Source organism: Danio aesculapii, chromosome 19 (genome assembly GCF_903798145.1).
Source record: "Danio aesculapii chromosome 19, fDanAes4.1, whole genome shotgun sequence".
NCBI classification, from domain to species: domain Eukaryota; kingdom Metazoa; phylum Chordata; class Actinopteri; order Cypriniformes; family Danionidae; genus Danio; species Danio aesculapii.
Genome location: NC_079453.1, coordinates 6,677,467 through 6,695,082, shown reverse-complemented (window position 1 = coordinate 6,695,082; position 17,616 = coordinate 6,677,467). Strand labels below are relative to the sequence as shown.

General features: G+C 39.5%; 2 protein-coding genes across 3 annotated transcripts in view; both read right to left on the bottom strand.

The window, feature by feature from the left end:
* Positions 1–419: 419 nt before the first annotated feature.
* Positions 420–4,534, bottom strand: si:dkeyp-113d7.1 (uncharacterized protein LOC407709 homolog). Of its 2 annotated transcripts, none has more exons than XM_056479924.1 (2): positions 4,277–4,534; positions 420–2,442 (listed from the first exon to the last, which is right to left on the bottom strand). In XM_056479924.1, exon 2 carries the CDS (start codon positions 2,285–2,287, stop codon positions 791–793), a length of 1,497 nt encoding a protein of 498 aa, XP_056335899.1. In that variant the 5' UTR covers positions 2,288–2,442; positions 4,277–4,534; the 3' UTR covers positions 420–790. The 2 variants fall into 2 exon arrangements, with proteins under 2 accessions (XP_056335899.1, XP_056335900.1); XM_056479925.1 differs by lacking the exon at positions 4,277–4,534 and adding an exon at positions 3,965–4,060.
* Positions 4,535–15,038: 10,504 nt separating this feature from the next.
* Positions 15,039–17,616, bottom strand: part of LOC130247035 (uncharacterized) — a 6,787-nt gene continuing 4,209 nt past the window's right edge. The window contains exon 3 of the mRNA XM_056480216.1: positions 15,039–15,700. Within this exon, the coding sequence (XP_056336191.1) occupies positions 15,447–15,700 (254 nt within the window). The 3' untranslated portion in view covers positions 15,039–15,446. The remainder of the gene's footprint in view (positions 15,701–17,616) is intronic.

The window sequence follows — 17,616 nt, the reverse complement described above, 5'->3', positions numbered from 1 at the left end:
CTCAAATATTAAAATAGTCACACTTGAATCTGCACCACACACATCAGCTGTAACAGAGTTTTTTTTTAATGTAGTTATTAAATTGTTAAAGGGGGTAGTTCATCAAAAAATGAACATTTACTCAGGTGGTACCAAACATTTATGAATTTCTTTACTCTGTTGAAGACTAAACAAGATATTCTGAAGAATGTTGAAGGAAAAAAGTCATAGAAACTGAAAATACTACGCAAGTCAGCGGCTCTCATTAGATCTTCCTTTTTGTTCAACTTTTGCGTTTCATTTTTAGGTGAACTATCCCTTCAACAGTTGAATCAACCATTTTGCATTCAAATTTATGAGTCACTATTGACAAGAAACCTCTTCAAATGCTCAGCAAACACATTCAGATGTTTATAAAATAAAAAAATGGCAGCAGATGATCAGTTTTTAAACATTAGTTTCTTTAATAATTCATTCCAGTACATGGTTGAAGAATTACATATTATCAATAAACGTGTACACTGAGTATTTTACTGGAGGAAAGAAAACTAGAGAATGGCACTCACTACAACACAGATCAGACAAGATACAAAGACTCTCTGTAAGCTGACCGATCCCAAACATAGACACTTTCAGATCAGAAAATCAGTCACGACTGTACCCAAAAGAAGAGTAAGAAAAAGAAGAGGAGACGTAAAGTATGAAAACATATATATTTTATAATATATTTATATATATTGTAGCTTTTATAAAAAAAACAACAAAAAAACAAACAAAGGAGTAATACTTTTGAGACGTAATGAGGTTTCTTTTAGCTACTATCATTACTGAGACTGCTGCCACTGCTAAGATCGGGCCGTTCTCGTTTGTGGATCTGCTCGTGTGCTTTGAGATGACCTGATTGGCTGAAATTCTTGCCGCACTGCTGGCAGGTGTACGGCCGCTCGCCCGTGTGGATCTGCTGGTGTGCTTTTAGATGTCCCAAGCGACCGAAATGCTTGCCGCACTGGGTGCAGCCGAATGGTCGCTCCCCGGAGTGAATCTTCTCGTGCGTTTTGAGGACCCCTGAATTGCTGAAAGATTTGCCACACTGGGAGCAGCTGTACGGCTTCTCGCCCATGTGGATTTGCTGGTGATTGCGGTAACTCGTCTCTTTGCTGAAGCTCTTGCCGCAGAGCGAACAGCAGAAGGGCCGCTCTCCCGTGTGGCTCAACTGGTGGGCTTTGAGTTCCTTGGTTTGACTGAAGCTCTTGCCGCACTCAGCGCAGCTGAAAGGCTTTTCGCCTGTGTGCAGCCGCTGGTGCGAGCGGAGGTCGTCCGCTTTGGTGAAACCCTTCGGGCAGTGCGCGCAGGTGTAAGGTTTTTGCCCCGTGTGGATGAGCTGGTGCCTTTTTAAGTTGCCGGCCTGACCGAAGCTCTTCCCGCACTGGGAGCAAGTGTAAGGCCTCTCGCCGGTGTGGATGCGCTTGTGAGTTTTCAGGTTCCCCAGGGTGCTGAAGTTCTTCCCACATTGAGTGCAAGAGAACGGTTTCTCCCCTGTGGGGTTACGAGGTTTGCGTGGCGTCGGCCCGTGGCCTTTTGTGCTGGTTGGGTGGTGCGCTGTCTGCGCTTTGTTCGCATGGACTGATGTGAGTTCGTAAAGAGTGTTGGAGGAGAAATCAGAGTCTAGCTTCCCCATGCCGTCGATGAGGGTTTCCGGCCGGAGTTTGTTGAGCTCCGTGCGCAGCTCCGCCATGTGGATGGACTCCAAGCCATTCATTTCAGTCTTGATGTGGCTGGTCATGAAGATGGGTTCGTACTCGGTCTTGATAGTGCCCAGCTCGCTGGCGTAGTAGCTGTGCAGATCCGAGTGATGCTCCGACTTGATGTACTCCAGGCTGTCCGAGACGTGGCTAATGTAATCGAACACCAGGCTGGGTTCATAGTGTGACTTGTAGGAGTCCAGCTCCGTGCTGTGAAAGGAATGGAGGTCACTGTGGTGCTCGGATTTAATGTAGTCGAGGCCGCTGATTTCCATTTTGATCTGGTCGGAGCCCAGCTCGGCCGTGCTCAGGGGCTGGATCACTGACAGATCCACGGTGCGTATGGGGTCCAGGTCCGGCTCGCTTTTGATGCACGGCAGCATGGCCATGGGCTCCACGATCTCCGAGGCCAGCGAGCTGAGCGTTGGGGTGCTACATTCTGACGACAGCATGGTCAGGGTCGGCGTGGCACAATCCGAGTGTAAAGGGTCATGCGGAGGAGTGCCGCATTCAGACACTAAATTATTTAGTCCTAAAGTGATGCATTCTGTCTCCAACTCCGCCATCCTGGTGGAAGCGAGTCCACCGTCTGACCGAAGCTTCCGTTATGAGGACGATACCTTACTTTCAGAGATAAAAGTGGGGTTCCTGAGTGGGGATTGTCACTGCTGCCACGGCAACCTCTGTCCTGGGTTAGGAACAACCGTGAGTCCCCTGGCTCCTGGATGAGGGGGACACGAAACAAAATTTAATGAACAAGATTAAAGACTTCTTTTAATGATTTAAAATTAATAACTTTGCCAGTAATTTGCTAAGGAACCCAAGTTTGATATCCCCATGAAGTAGAAATAGGCATGTACTAACATATTAATTATTATTAATGCTAATAAAATGCACAGGGGCACATGGATTTAGGTAAAACAACACCTCCAGCAAGAGTTCCATTATACTCTAATTACTCCATAGTCCTGTAGTAAAAAAAAATGACTCCCTGATACAGAAAACAGTGATTGTGCTTTATCTGTGGATTTGGGGAATTGTGATTTAGGAAAATTGTTCTGAAAGTACTTGATTATAAAGATTTAAGATGAGTGGAGATTTATCTTTTCCAAACAAACGGGAAGGTTGTTTTTTTGCACAATAATCATGACAAAACAAACAAAGTGAGTGCACAACTGATGCATTTTATCATATACAACAGAGCATGATGGGAAAAGTAGTTTGTCAAGTCTGTCATATTATAAACCAGTATGTCATGTTTAGGCTAGCTTTAATGCATTTTTCCAAAATAAACTAAATTCATGCAAACTTATATTGCTTTACGTCCATTACTAATCACAACTTATTCTCTCGTGTAATTATTTTGGTCACAAACATCAGTGTGTACTGAACTCAAATCCAATTATTCCAATATGATTTGAATGATCCATGTGCAGGATATTGTGTTAAATGTCAATCTACACAAGTCAAGGCATCAATTAAACATTCACACCATTTGATATATTTTGCATGCACTTCAAACGTCATTTCAAAATGGCTGTGTCTTGAATGCATGTGACAAATGTATTCGTGCATAACAACATATTGACACACATGGTGCGTATTTGCTATGCAGCACACTAATCAATGCTTATAGCAAACATGCATGAAAACCTTCAATCTGACATGAGCATCTACACCTCAGGATGTCAAAGTCGGCCTGACACATTAGATAAGCATTACAACCAGATGTTCACGTCAGGTTTTATAACGAAAGATAATCACAAATGATATGAAAAGCAAGTAAATGCATGAAGCAACAAAACAAAAGAGCTGGATTCGCGCTGGTGTAATTACAGCGTCGTGTCATCCGAGTAAATGTGTGTCTGAAAGTGCACATTTTAGGCCGGCGAAAATCGAAATACTGAATAAAAAACATACACAAAAGCTTAACATAGATGTGGATTGAAAAAAATCTAGTCGAAGCTCACTTAAGGTAAAAAAAAAACAATCAAGCAACTAGTCAAAGGCAGCTTCGCTAGTTCGCCACGCATCATGCACTTTTCTGCTGCCTTTCTTGAATCTGGCGGCGTTTTGCACATAATAAATCTTTAGCATTTTTTTTCCTACAACGTAACAGTTTAATTCATGACGACCGGGGACGGTGAACGCGCGATACGAGCACGGAGCGTGTGTCGAATAGCGGGTACATCGGCACGCAGGGCGCGTTTCGGTGCTTCCAGCGGTGGTGATGAAGAACATACAAAGGCAGGAGGGTGAAAATGCCACAGCTTCAGCGTGCGCGAGCCAGTGGCCATCTTGTTTGTAGCTGAACGGAGCTGCATCAGCCAACTGAGCGATCCGCTGTGGGAAAGTTGGGCCAGCTGCAACTTTTAAACGCAAACGTCGACTCGCTCACCTTTGCGTAACAATGCAAAAACGCGACCGAAGCGCGTATGTGTTGTTGAGTTGCACGACTGTTCGTGCACACTCTCATCACCACCTATCAGGAGGAGATAAAATAGATGAAAACAGCTTGAAAGGACGCATCGGCGACTTTCTCTCTTTCTTTTTACCTGTTCATTGCTTTTTTTTCGGCCGTCAACACGACGTTAGCGGAACCCACATCAAACCCCTACCGGACCCGCCACGTCCACCTCGGCCCCAGCGTCCAGCAGCCTCCCTGTCGCACACACTCCTTCTCTTTCTCTCTCTCCTCCCTCTCATTGACTAATTCCGCTTCGTTTTCACTCCCGTTGTCGCTTTCCTCCGGGTTTCAGCCGTTCCACTTCCGTCGTAAAAATGTAAATGCGCGCGCAGCTTCGCCGTTTTACTAAGCTGCTACTTTGTTTACTTCCGACAAATGCGCGTTTTTTTAAACCGGAGGACTCCGAGGGGAAATGAAATAAACATCTGCACGGACTAAGATAACAGGGTTTCTGCGCTGCCAGATGTTCTCCGACTCGTTTAAATGTTATCTTCATACATCACCCGAAGGATAAGCTTCGTGACAAAAGCTAAACATCAAATGCTCGGGCACTTTACAGTGAAGTGGATTAATAAATATCGCGTGATTAGCATTAAACGATGATTATGTAAATGAGGAGACCTGCATTCCTTTGCGAAGGACAATAGGGCTGTGAAACGATAGCCAATGTGTAAATATAGCAATTATATTAAACAATAATGTAAACAAAATCTAATAAATAAATGATATGATTATGTAAAGAAGACGCTTGAATGAAATATAAAAGATGTAAGTGGATATCAAATGACAAATTACTAAATTATTTTCTCAACCAGATGCCATTGTTTTAAAAAGTGTACAGAAAGAGTTATGAAGTGGAAATATGCCCAAATTAGCTTTTCATAATAATACTTGATTATACATTACTTGCATGAATGCCTGTACTATAAATGAGCAATATAACACGAGTAGCAGTGCGCTATGGCAGTATATCGGCACTGGTGGTAGGTGTGCATGCCTTAGCGTCCCACCAGTGACGATATACAGCCAACTCGCACTGCTGCTCATGTGGTATTGTGTTTATACAACAGACGACATAATCATGTATATAAAAAAGGATATCAACTACGGAGAGTCTCAAAATCCTTTTGTATAAGGAACTACTTTCTTCCACCGTTCATTCACATCTGCAGCTTATGTCAGAACAGCAGAAACTACTGTTAAACATCTATCCTAAAAGCCTCAAAAGTACACTGTTGTCCAACAGCTGCATCATTTATCAAACTAATGAGATTATTGATCTGCTGTCACTGTGTGCGGAGTAATACACAAGAGTGAAGAGGCTGTATGAGTTCTGATAATGCAGAATATCCAACGGCTATCAGCCAATCAGAGTCGAGAAACCAGACAGAACGGTTGGATAAATGGGATTATGCACAACATATAAATAATTCAAATATTAAGTAAATAATGATCACAGATGTTACCAGGCTGGTGAGTGATTCTAACTGTAGGTAGCTGTTTACCAGTGTTTTCCCCATTGCTTTTGACACAAAACGCTTTGGGTGATCCGCCAACAGGGCTAAAAAAGAAACAAATTCAAAAGATTAAGAGGCAGCAAGACCTCAGAGGAAAGAAATAATCAATCATCATTAAAACAGGGAGATTTAAGTAGCTGATTTACAGCATCTATAAAACTTTACTCACTCCTCGCTCATTTTGTTGTTTACAACAGTAAAACTACAGTTTTTAAACTGGTTTCTGACAGAGAAAAAAAAATCTTAGGTAAAAGTTAGTGTTTTAAATAAATAAAATGTTCAAATAAGCAATCCTTTCTTTAAAAAGAACATTTGAATATTGGCGTCTTTCGCATCTCACACACACTGCAGTGTGTAGCAATTTCCACAACTGATAGAGATCTAACTGCAAGCGTCACACAGCTGTACTGCTTAGACAAATCACAATAGCATCAAACAGGAAGGCTTTTTTTTTAAGTTGCATCTAGCTGGAGGACTTTACTGTAGAATTTATTAAAAAGAAAACCCTTTGGGTCATTTTATTGGTTGCCTTTTGCACATCTGTGCATCCATGCATAAAATAACACTACACTGTTTTAAAAAAAAAAAAAAAAGGCTCATTTTACAACTCCCCTAAAGTTAACCTGTTGAGTTTTACTGTTGGTGGACTCTACTGTTGTTACATCATGTACTGAGACAGACGGAATATGGAAAGTTGTTATTCAAGGAGTTTTTCTGCATCGTGGCAACAACAGGCGCATTGAGAAATGAGAAAACTTTTTATAAACAATTGGTCTTAGCACACAATGTAACCACAGAAGAGTAAAGCTTAAAATAGCTTAAAACTGTTGAGTTTTACTGTTTTTGAATCCACTCAGCTGACCTCCGGGTCTGACAGAAGCACTTTTAGCTTAGCTTAGCATAAATCATTGAATTAGATTAGACCATTAGCATCTCACAATTTTTTTAAAAGTTTCAATAGTTTTCCTAAATCTGGACCTCTACTGTTGTTACAGCATGTACAGAGACAGACGGAAAATTAAAAGTTTGCTCTGTTTAAAGTCGATATGACAAAGAAAGTTATTCATTCAAGGAGTTTTTCTGCACCGTGGCAACAACAGGCACATTGACAAATTAGAAAACAACTTTTCAGAAACAATTGGTCTTAGCACATAATGTAACCACAGAAGAGGAAAGCCTAAAATAGCTTAAAACTGTTGAGTTTGACTGTTTTTTGAACCCATTCAGCTGACCTCCAGGTCGGCAGAAACACTCTAAGCTTAGCTTAGCATAATCATTGAATCGTATTAGACCAATAGCATCTTACATTTTTTTATTTCTATATATTTTTAAGATTTAATAATTTCCTATGTAAAGCTGGACTCTTACGGTTGTTATATTGTGTACTGATAAAGACAGAAAATGAAAAGTTGCTCTGTTAAAGTCGATATGACGAAACTTTCCTCTCATTCAAGGAAAATTTTCTGCACCATGGCAAAAAAAGGCGCACTGACAAATTAGAAAACTTTTCATAAACCAATTGGTCTTAGCACACAATGCAACCACAGAAGAGTAAAGCTTAAAATAGCTTAAAACTGTTGAGTTTGACTGTTTTTGAATCCACTCAGTTGACCTCTGGGTCTGACAGAAGCATTTTTAGCTTAGCTTAGCATAAATCATTGAATTAGATTAGACCATTAGCATCTCACTTTTTTTTTTAAGTTTCAATAGTTTTTCCATTTAAGGCTGAACTTTACTGTTGTTACATTGTGTACAGAAACAACGGAAAATGGAAAGTGCTCTGTTTAAAGTCGATATGACAAGAAACGTTCTCTCTCATTCAAGGAGTTTTTCTGCACCGTGCAACAACAGGCGCACTGACAAATTAGAAAACAACTTTTCAGAAACAATTGGTCTTAGCACATAATGTAACCACAGAAGACGAAAGCCTAAAATAGCTTAAAACTGTTGAGTTTGACTGTTTTTGAACCCATTCAGCTGACCTCCAGGTCTGGCAGAAACACTTTAAGCTTAGCTTAGCATAAATCATTGAATCATATTAGACCATTATCATCTCACATTTTTTATTTCTATATATTTTTAAGATTTAATAATTTCCTATGTTAAAGCTGGACCTCTTACTGTTGTTTATATTGTGTATGAGAAAGACAGAAAAATTTAAAAGTTGCAATGTTTTTAAAGTCGATATGACAAGAAACGTTCCTTTCATTCAAGGAAACTTTCTGCACCATGGCAACAACAGGCGCACTGACAAATTAGAAAACTTTTCATAAAGCATTGGTCTTAGCACACAATGCAACCACAGAGGAGTAAAGCTTAAAATAGCTTAAAAATGTTGAGTTTGACTGTTTTTGAATCCACTCAGCTGACCTCCGGGTCTGACAGAAGCACTTTTAGCATAGCTTAGCATAAATCATTGAATTGGATTAGACCATTAGCATCTCACTTTTTTTTTTTAAGTTTCAATAGTTTTCCTAAAGCTGGACTCTACTGTTGTTACATCATGTACAGAAACAGACGGAAAATTAAAAGTTGCTCTGTTTAAAGTCGATATGACAAGAAACATTCCTGTCATTTAAGGAAACTTTCTGCACCATGGAAAAACAGGCGCACTGACAAATTAGAAAACTTTTCATAAGCATTGGTCTTAGCACATAATGTAACCACAGAAGAGTAAAGCTTAAAATTGCTTAAAAATGTTGAGTTTGACTGTTTTTGAATCCACTCAGCTGACCTCCGGGTCTGACAGAAGCATTTTTAGCTTAGCTTAGCATAAATCATTGAATTAGATTAGACCATTAGCATCTCACATTTTTTTAAGTTTCAATAGCTTTCCCATTTAAGGCTGGACTCTACTGTTGTTACATCGTGTACAGAGACAGACGGAAAATGGAAAGTTGCTCTGTTTAAAGTCGATATGACAAGAAACTCATTTAAGGAGTTTTTCTGCACCGTGACAACAGGCGCACTGACAAATTAGGAAACAACTTTTCATACACCATTAGTCTTAGCACACAAGGTAACCACAAAAGAGTAAAGCTTAAAATAGCAAAACTTTCGAAAAACTTTGAATTATTTCAGTGAGATGCAAATGGTTCAATCCGATTCAATGTCTTATGCCAAGCTAAGCTATAAGTGCTCCCACCAGACCTGGAGATGGGTTGAATGGATTAAAAAAAATGGTAAAACTCAACAGTTTAACTCTAGGGGAGATGTAAAATGAGCCCTGAAATGTGGAGCGATCTTTAACAAAACTATTCCTTTAAGATTCATGCTATTGTCCAGTTCAGAAATACACTGTAGAGATAAACAACCAATCCTACCATAGCAGACTGTTTGGTTGATACGATTCAATAATTAAAATAGAAAATTAACAATGTAACAGCTGCATTTTCCCACCTTTTAATGTATTGCCATAATTCAAATATACAACTACTTCCAGTCACATTAAAAGACATATCAGTGATAGATAAAAAAAATAATTAAATCAAATGCTGGTTCCAAAAAAACAGGCATTCACAAAATCATCCAATCAAAAATACAAATATACACAACTTCCCTTTTGTAACCATCTGATCACTGACCAAAATGTTGTGCAACACTGACAAGATTTAGCATTTATTTTCCATGTACGTGGTTCATAATTACCTGTGCACTTTCTAAAAGTCACAAATATCAGTTTGACAATCACTTTTTTTAAATGTAGACCTGTAAATTTCTACAAAAATTGCTGAATGTAAACCCAAATATGCTAAAATGACATGAACAAGTCCTGAGATAATGAACTGATAAAATAAAAAACCCTCTGATTTCAAAGTAATGCTTTCAGACAACTGACAAAACTGAGGTATGGATGTTTGGAGTAACAGGAAAACAGTGCAAAATATATACTGAAGAGAGAAATGAAATGGGAAAAGAAAATTAATACTAAGCATTTCATGGTCAAATGCTGAACTCTTAGGTTTCCACTCAAAGCGACTATGCTGTAACTTAAAACTAATAACATAATCCATGGAAAAAGAGTTGATCCAATTGGTCTGGTATAAGAACAAGTGTTATTTTCAATACACAAACAGATTTGTAAAAAAAAGGATAAGTCATCATCATGCATAACATAAAAAACACCAAAATTCTCAAGTACGTTTGTAGGAATAATGCAGATCTGTGGGCGAATGAAGGACTGCATCACAAACTCATTTTACAGATTGTTTGGCTTCTGTTTGCTTTGCTTCATAAAAAAAAAAAAAAAAAAACGACCAATTTATGATATCAATGCCAGTCAGGTAAGTTCCATCCCGACCGACTGCAGACGCGCACACAATTTCAGGCACTACATACAGCACAAAGTTGCAATGTCGTTTTTACAAGAAACCGCATCACACATTCACCAGTACTAACTGAATAAATAGCTACACCTGAAAAAGAATTTGCATGCTAATTTTCTTTAATTGGTGGTCATAAATAGATGAGCCTACAAGCGGCTGTCAAAGGCAAAATTGAAGTCCTTCAATGGTCATTTAAATTGTTTATTGTGACTTAGAATACACTACCTGATAAAAGTCCTGTTGTCTTTCCAAGTTTTAGGAACAACAAATAACTTGACTTCTAGGTGATCATTTGGTATAAAAGTGGCTTATATAAAAAAGGCAAAGACCTCTAGATTGCACTTATTTTAACAAAATAAATTATGATCATGCCTTGATTTTGAATTATTTTATTGGGACAGTAAGGTCTGACTGCTCAGACAAAAGTCTTGTCACTCCCAGTTCATCAAGATTCTTTAGAATTAATGCTTCCTCCATCTTACCCCAGACATGCTCAATAATGTTCATGTCTGGTGACTGGGTTGGCCAATCCCGGAGCACTTTGACCTTCCTTGCTTTAAGAAACTTGATGTGGAGGCTGAAGTATTAGGAGCGCTATCCTGCTGACGAACTCACCACCTCCTGTGGTTTGTAATGTAATGGGCAGCACAAATGTCTTGATACGTCAGGTTGTTGATGTTGCCATCCACTCTGCAGCTCTCTCGCACGCCCCATACTGAATGTAACCCCAAACCATGATTTTCCTTCACCAAACTTGACTGATTTCTTGTGAGAATCGTGGGTCCATGTGGGTTCCAGTAGATCTTCTGCAGTATTTGTGATGATTGGGATTCATCTGAAAAATCTACCTTCTGCTTTTCCAAACAATCAACTAGAAGTCAAGTTATTATTTGTTGCTCTTACAACTGGGATTGACGACAAGACTTTAGTCAGGTAGTGTATATGTCAATACACCAAACTTCACACTTTGTTCTTTTGGAGCATGTCTTGGTGCATTAAAAAGATTGTGTTTGTTTAGGCATAAAATGAAGAAGGCAATCGTGGTCAGATTTGCACCAAACAACTGCTCCGTGGTCACTTTGCTGACTTGAATGCAAACTATGGAGTGGTGAGAAAACCTTAAAACTCAGTGGACCATGCTTTATCATGATTTACGATGAATCATGTATATTAGCTAGTACTAGTTTTGCTAATACCTATCAGAATGAATCATGCAATACCCTAAAGTTCAAAAGGACAATGTAAAATTTGGCCGGACTAATATTTCACAACTACTTAAACCACTTTTTTTTTTAAAGGCAAGAAAACCATCATAAATCTGCAGTATTTTAGTCTTTCTATTCTGACAGATGAGCGAAAATCTGGAATATAAACAGAGACGCTATGACCAATGACATGGCAGTTTACTCGCATGTGACTTTATTGCCAATGTTGGCCTATTTAGAAATGTTGCCTTGAGAAAGTGATCCAAGACAAGAAGAAATTGAATCTACTTTAAAACAAAATAAAGAATCTACAGGTGTGAAAATGCCCTTAAGCCCAAAGTATATTTCGGTTTTTATACGCATATCAGGGCAGTGTTACTCAACCACATTGCTGGAGGAGGACCAGCTCTGAACATTTTCCATGGCTGCGTCTGAAATCGCATACTTCCATACTATATAGTACGCTAAAACAGTATGCGAGCTGAGTAGCATGCCTGAATTCGAAAATCAGTATGCAAGAACTTCCCGGATGATCTACTCCTCCTGGTGAGATTCTGAAGTACGCATCCGATGGACGCTACGCTATCCCATGATGCATCGCAAGAGAATTCATGAATGGGAGTGAAGCGACACAGCTGACATGGACAGGTCACGTGATCATGACAAAACGACGTATGTAGTACTTCCGAGTTCCAATCATCCTACTCGCATTCATACTGTGTAGTACGTATTTATCTAACAGTCGAGTAGTACATTTAAATTCAAATGCAGTACCTACTGTGTAGTAGGAGATTTCAGCCCATGTCTTCTTAGCCAAACACACCTGATTCAGATCATCAGCAGAGACTGATAGACCTGTAATGGGTGTGACAGACAAAAAAGACATCCAAAACTTGCAAAGCCGGTGGTCCTCCAGGAACGTGGTTGAGAAACACTGCATTAGGATATGCATACAGTGTGTGTGTGATGCAAATTGCCCCCAGCACAGTATTGTGAGCACCCAGTAAGATTTTTCCCTCCATACAGCACATAAGCAATTTATCACTTCATAAATGGCCCGAAAGGTGTCAAAGCTGAACCGCTTGTATAGTGATCATATTAAAAGCACCTGATCAATCAGGGAATGATACGCAAGTCCAGAACACCAGTCAAAGAGTAACTGTGGATAGCCACACTTCGGTTTTCAAAAGTTTGCATTTCAGTTCACCTATACTAAATGATCGCCGTCATTTCCAAACTAAAATGGGGTCTTCTGCATTTTCAAAATGCTCTATTTTCATGGGTTGAATATGCCCGAGTAGTGTAAACAGCAAGGGCCTGTACCATGACGCAAGATTAGCAGGCTAGCCAGTTAAGTTTCAGTTTAGTTTGCACCAATTCTGGGTTCTAGTTACCATAAAGGTAGCTCAGCTGCTCCATAATACCATGGAAAGAAAGAGTGATTAAACTATAACTTAACTGGCTACCCAGGCATAACCATACAAAAAAAAATACTTGTTTTTAAATGAAAACACAGTGTAAACTGCTTGTTCTAGAGCTTTGTTTCCATTATCTATGGGGTATATGCATAGCTAGTGTTATTCAGCCAATGATAGACTTTTAAGCTTAATCAGACTATTTTCAATTTCATAAGGTTCCTTTTACAGCATCAATCTTGTAATATAATTACAATACATTCAGTAAAATAGAGTTAAGCGTTCATTTAGTTGTTTAAGTGTAAAACGAGATGAAAGATACCATCAGGGTCTGCAGGCAAGTGCAGAAACTCCATTGAAAATATTGGGGTAAAATAAACGGTCATGTTTTAAAGACATGCCAGGGGAAAAATGTAATTTAATGTTGTGTTTCTTGTCCGGTCTGAGACCCACTTTATACCGTGTATCTAACAGGCAGTGAAGATCACTGATTTTAAAGAAATCAAACTGTAAACATGGCAGTTGTATAATGGAAAGACCAGAAGCACTGAGGCTGGCTGTCTGAAATTAAAAGTCTGTCCATATTGCCATTAACACGAAACTAAAACATAAGTTTATATTCTCTCGCGTTAAGTCATGATGATGGATTTTTAATGTCTTTCATAGCTACAGAACTAGCCATTATTATTATTAATATTATTATGATTAAACGATGATGCGTCGTCCAAGTTTATTGTTAAGATTAACAATGTAAACGCAGCAATTGGCATTCATAAATCTACATCATATACACATATAAAAAAACAGAAGAATACTTTGGGCTGTACTAAAATACCCAATCCCTGTTCAGTTCCAACAACTCTAGAGTAATTTAGACTTTACTAATGAAACCAGTTGTCATTATTCAATGTCATTCTGGCCACAAAAGGAAATATGCGTTTATTTTTTTTGGCGAACTGTCTTTTCTATGCTCATCTATTAAGTTTTTTTACATTTGTAATCACAAAGAAGTCAGAACTGACTAGCATCACTGACTACGCGGTTAAAGAAAATCTAGAACTGAGCACTGAGTATGAACTAGTTATAATTAGTATCCAAACAAAGGGTAGGGTGCTAAACAATGAACTAATCAGCTTATTGAACGGTTAAATCTAGGCACTAGCAAAAGATGACATACTTCATTATAATCTACTAATGAAGATACTCAGTACAAAAGAAGCTTAAAAGTCATGATGTAACATGTAATGGCCCATAATAGTAATAACATTAATAAAAAAGTACATGTGGTCGAAAAAAGGTTTCCCTTCATTGTAATCTTTGGGTTGCAAGTCCTTGGTACCTTCCTATGGGGACAATAGATAGCATAAAACAAAAAAAATGCCACATTTTTAAATGCACAGTCAAATAATGCGTAGGCCAAAAGCCGGTCCCGTTCCATTTTGTAAACTTTTTTTGATTCAGATCTTAACTTCTAATATTGCAGAAGTCCCAAAAGATATGGTCCCACCGATGAGGTATTGATCCAAGAAATGAGAGTAACATCTTGTACTTTTTTCCCATCATGCTTATTACTGGCAGGGATATTGTAAAACTTCAGGGTCCAGATCGGGAATGTGCATAACAAGTGGGAATCCGCTGTTACTGTTCCCGTCGATGTAGGGTGTAAATATAGGGTCCGTCCGCCATTTTAGAAATGGTAACTACTTCCATATGGAAGACTCCATATTCAGATATATGCCATTGACACTGAAAAAAATAACATATCAACAACTGAGCATTACTCCAAGTTCAAGATGTAGAGCAAACACTACACGTAATCAGTACAGGAAGACGCTACTCTAATTGAGGATATCAGGAAAGTCAGATCCTCCTTGTGAATATGATGGATTAGGAACTTGAAGTTTCTTTCAAATGACTTTTCTTTTCATCTTCATCCTGCTTGCAAACTGTTCCATGGTTGTGCACGTCATGCAATGTTGACTATTGTGCATTTTCTGTTCTGTACACCATCTTCCATCCATTGTGACAGGTTGATGAAAATATCCAAAAAATCCAGTATGACATCAAAACGTAAGAGGTATTTCATGTTGAGTACAAAATCAGAAAAGATGGTCGCGTTGATCGCAGGAGTCGCGTTACACTAACTCTGGTTTGTTCGATCACATTCAAAACTTTGTTAAACGAAAAAACAAGACCAGCATGCTACAAGAGACGTAACAACTGCGCTCCTTTCCTGTTACACAACAGCTTCATATAATGTCTGAAATATTTACAAAGGTCTTTTAAACCTTGTGTTACGAAAAAGAAAGTCACACTCAATGAAAAAAAGTCTCGATCTTATTCTGATGGTCTGTACAGCCCTACTTTGATATACAATGCGTACACAGCTTGTCGTTACTGACATTTGTTGTTTCTTCAGTTGATATTTGAATCCCTAAAATTAGGGAACTGAAATGAAGGTAGAAAGCATCTGAAGATCCTTAGAGTATCTTCAAACTAACAAAAAAAAAAGGCTACAAGCTTTGCATTTCCTTCAGCAGAACTTGAAATGAAATTTACCGTCTCGACCAAATTGCAACAAACATTCCCTTTTTCAATTAATTTCCTAAATTCCCCGATCACATGATTTTGTCCGTGTGCGTCCGTAAGTGAGCCTGGAGTCTCGAAGACTGGGAGAAACTCTTTCCGCATTGTGGGCACCGGTTGGGCGTCTCCTCGTGCGTTTGCCGGTGAGCTCTGAGAAGATGTGCCCGGCTGAACTTTCGCCCGCACTCTTTGCAAGCATGGGATTTCCTCCTACCTTTGTGTTTTGAGGACTCGCATCGGTGTGGCCTCGTCGTCATCTTCGTCGTCCTCCTCATCTTCATTCTCTTCTTCCTTTTTCTTCTGGTTACTCTTTGGGCCTTTGCTGCTTTGTGAATCGGCTGGTTCTGTGGATGCTTCCACACTTGGAGCAGCATCCATTGACTCATCGTCACCCTCAAGCAACTGGGAAGGGAGTGTCAGGAGTCTTTGCAACATTGACGGGGATCTGATTTGAGAGTCATCACCTATGCAAAAAAAAGAAACATTGAATTGCTTACAAATTTTAGATGTATTAAGCCTAGGACATACCAAGCTAATGCTAAAGCGCTAAACATAAATTAACTGTGTTGTTGGTTCACATCGGCTGCATCAGGACCAAAAAGCTGCGTGTGAACACATCAAACAGAAGGCAGCCGACTATAAGGAAAACTGTAACTTGCGATGCACACTTACAAAACAGCGTTTAGTACCACTTTTACAGTACTTGTCACTCATCACAAGAGATTTGCTTGTGCAAATCATTAATTCATTCATTTTCATCCGCTTTTATGGGGCCAGGTCGCAGGGACAGCAGTCTTAGGAGAGAACCTCAGACTTCCCTCTCCCCAGACACTTCCTCCAGCTCCTCCAGAGGAATCCCGAGGTGTTCCCAGGCTAGCCAAGAGACATAGTCCCTACAGCGTGTCCTGGGTCTTCCCCGAGGCCTTCTCCCGGTGGGACATGCCTGGAACAGGTCCCCAGGTAGGCGTCCTGGAGGCATCCAAAACAGATGCCCGAGCCACCTCAGCTGACTGCTCTCGATGTGGAGGAGCATCAGCTCTACTTCCGAGCTCCTCACCCTGTATATAGGGGTGTACCCTGCCACCCTGCGAAGGAAATTCATTTTGGTCGCTTGTATTCGAGATCTTGTGCCTTCAGTCATGACCCTAAGCTCATGACCATAGGTAAGAGTAGGAACGTAGATTGACTGATTGAAAATATTTGACAAATGCATCAAAACTACAACAAAATTGCTTCGTGTTCGCCCTTGACTTGAATTGTTTATTTGGTTACATCACTTCAGTTTTTGATCTCACGCTTTGATTCAATGCTGAACAACCAATTAGAGTACTTTTTCACCAGTGTTTGACACTGATTCTACTTGCTGAATCAGGCCAATGAGTTGTGACGCTAATTCGACAAGAGGTTACATGTGGAACACAGCAAACAAACTAGCCAGACAGATGCTGACTGATGGCCTGATGCTGCCCAATTGATAGTTTTCAGTAACGAAATACCTGGCTAGCAAAAAAAATGGGCCGTAATGGCAACTACACTGACATCTCCCCAAAAATGCAGCTGTTTTAAGCTACAAACATTTGGATCACATATCAACAGAACCGAGATATGATCACAAACTGCAAATTGTGGGCACTTACGATGCATAAACATTTTTGTAGCTTTGTAGTCTGTGTCAGTGCTCCAATTCTTACATCTAACATTATCTTGTGGATATTCCTCAGCGATTTAGTCATTGGTGACAGAGTTATAACACACAAGTGTCTGCTTTTATGTAATCAGTGTCGATTTACTTAGACATTTGCTGGTAGTATAAATCTATTTGTTGACTTCTGCTATTTATACTTTGACTTTGTGTTTCAATCTAGACTTTAATTGCACTTGAGCTGCAAATTTGAATAGAAACTGTATAAAAAGCACACAAAAACACTGACTGTTATAGGTACCATCAATTGTTATGGGATGCTACCATTCAGCACAAATCCATAAATTTGTCCTTTCTGGCACTTCTTTCTATGGAGGAAATCTGTAGAAGCACAGTTCAGGTGTGTATCCTTGTCAGTTAGTAATGCTAAACCTTGCTGGCCAACAATTATCCGGCTTTTTGGCTAAAAAAAAAAAAAAAAAAGAGAGAAATTCCTCAACCCATGACTTGGTGGTCAGCAGGAGATAGTAATTTTTTGACTGCAGCTTCCCTTAAGGCTGATTTATACTTCAGCTTCAAGTGCATTCGTATTGTCCAGCACAGCCTTCAACGGTCGCATAGCCCTCGCCGTGGCTGACACGTACCTCTTAAAAATGTAACCACACGTCGCAACCATGCATAGCGCAAGCTCTGTGATTGGTCGCATTGGTAGATGTGACGAATGTGGGCGGTGCTGAT

What these genes read in the sequence shown, in the direction of transcription:
- si:dkeyp-113d7.1 (XM_056479924.1), bottom strand. Translation starts at nt 2,287, where the DNA reads ATGGCGGAGTTGGAGACAGAATGCATCACTTTAGGACTAAATAATTTA.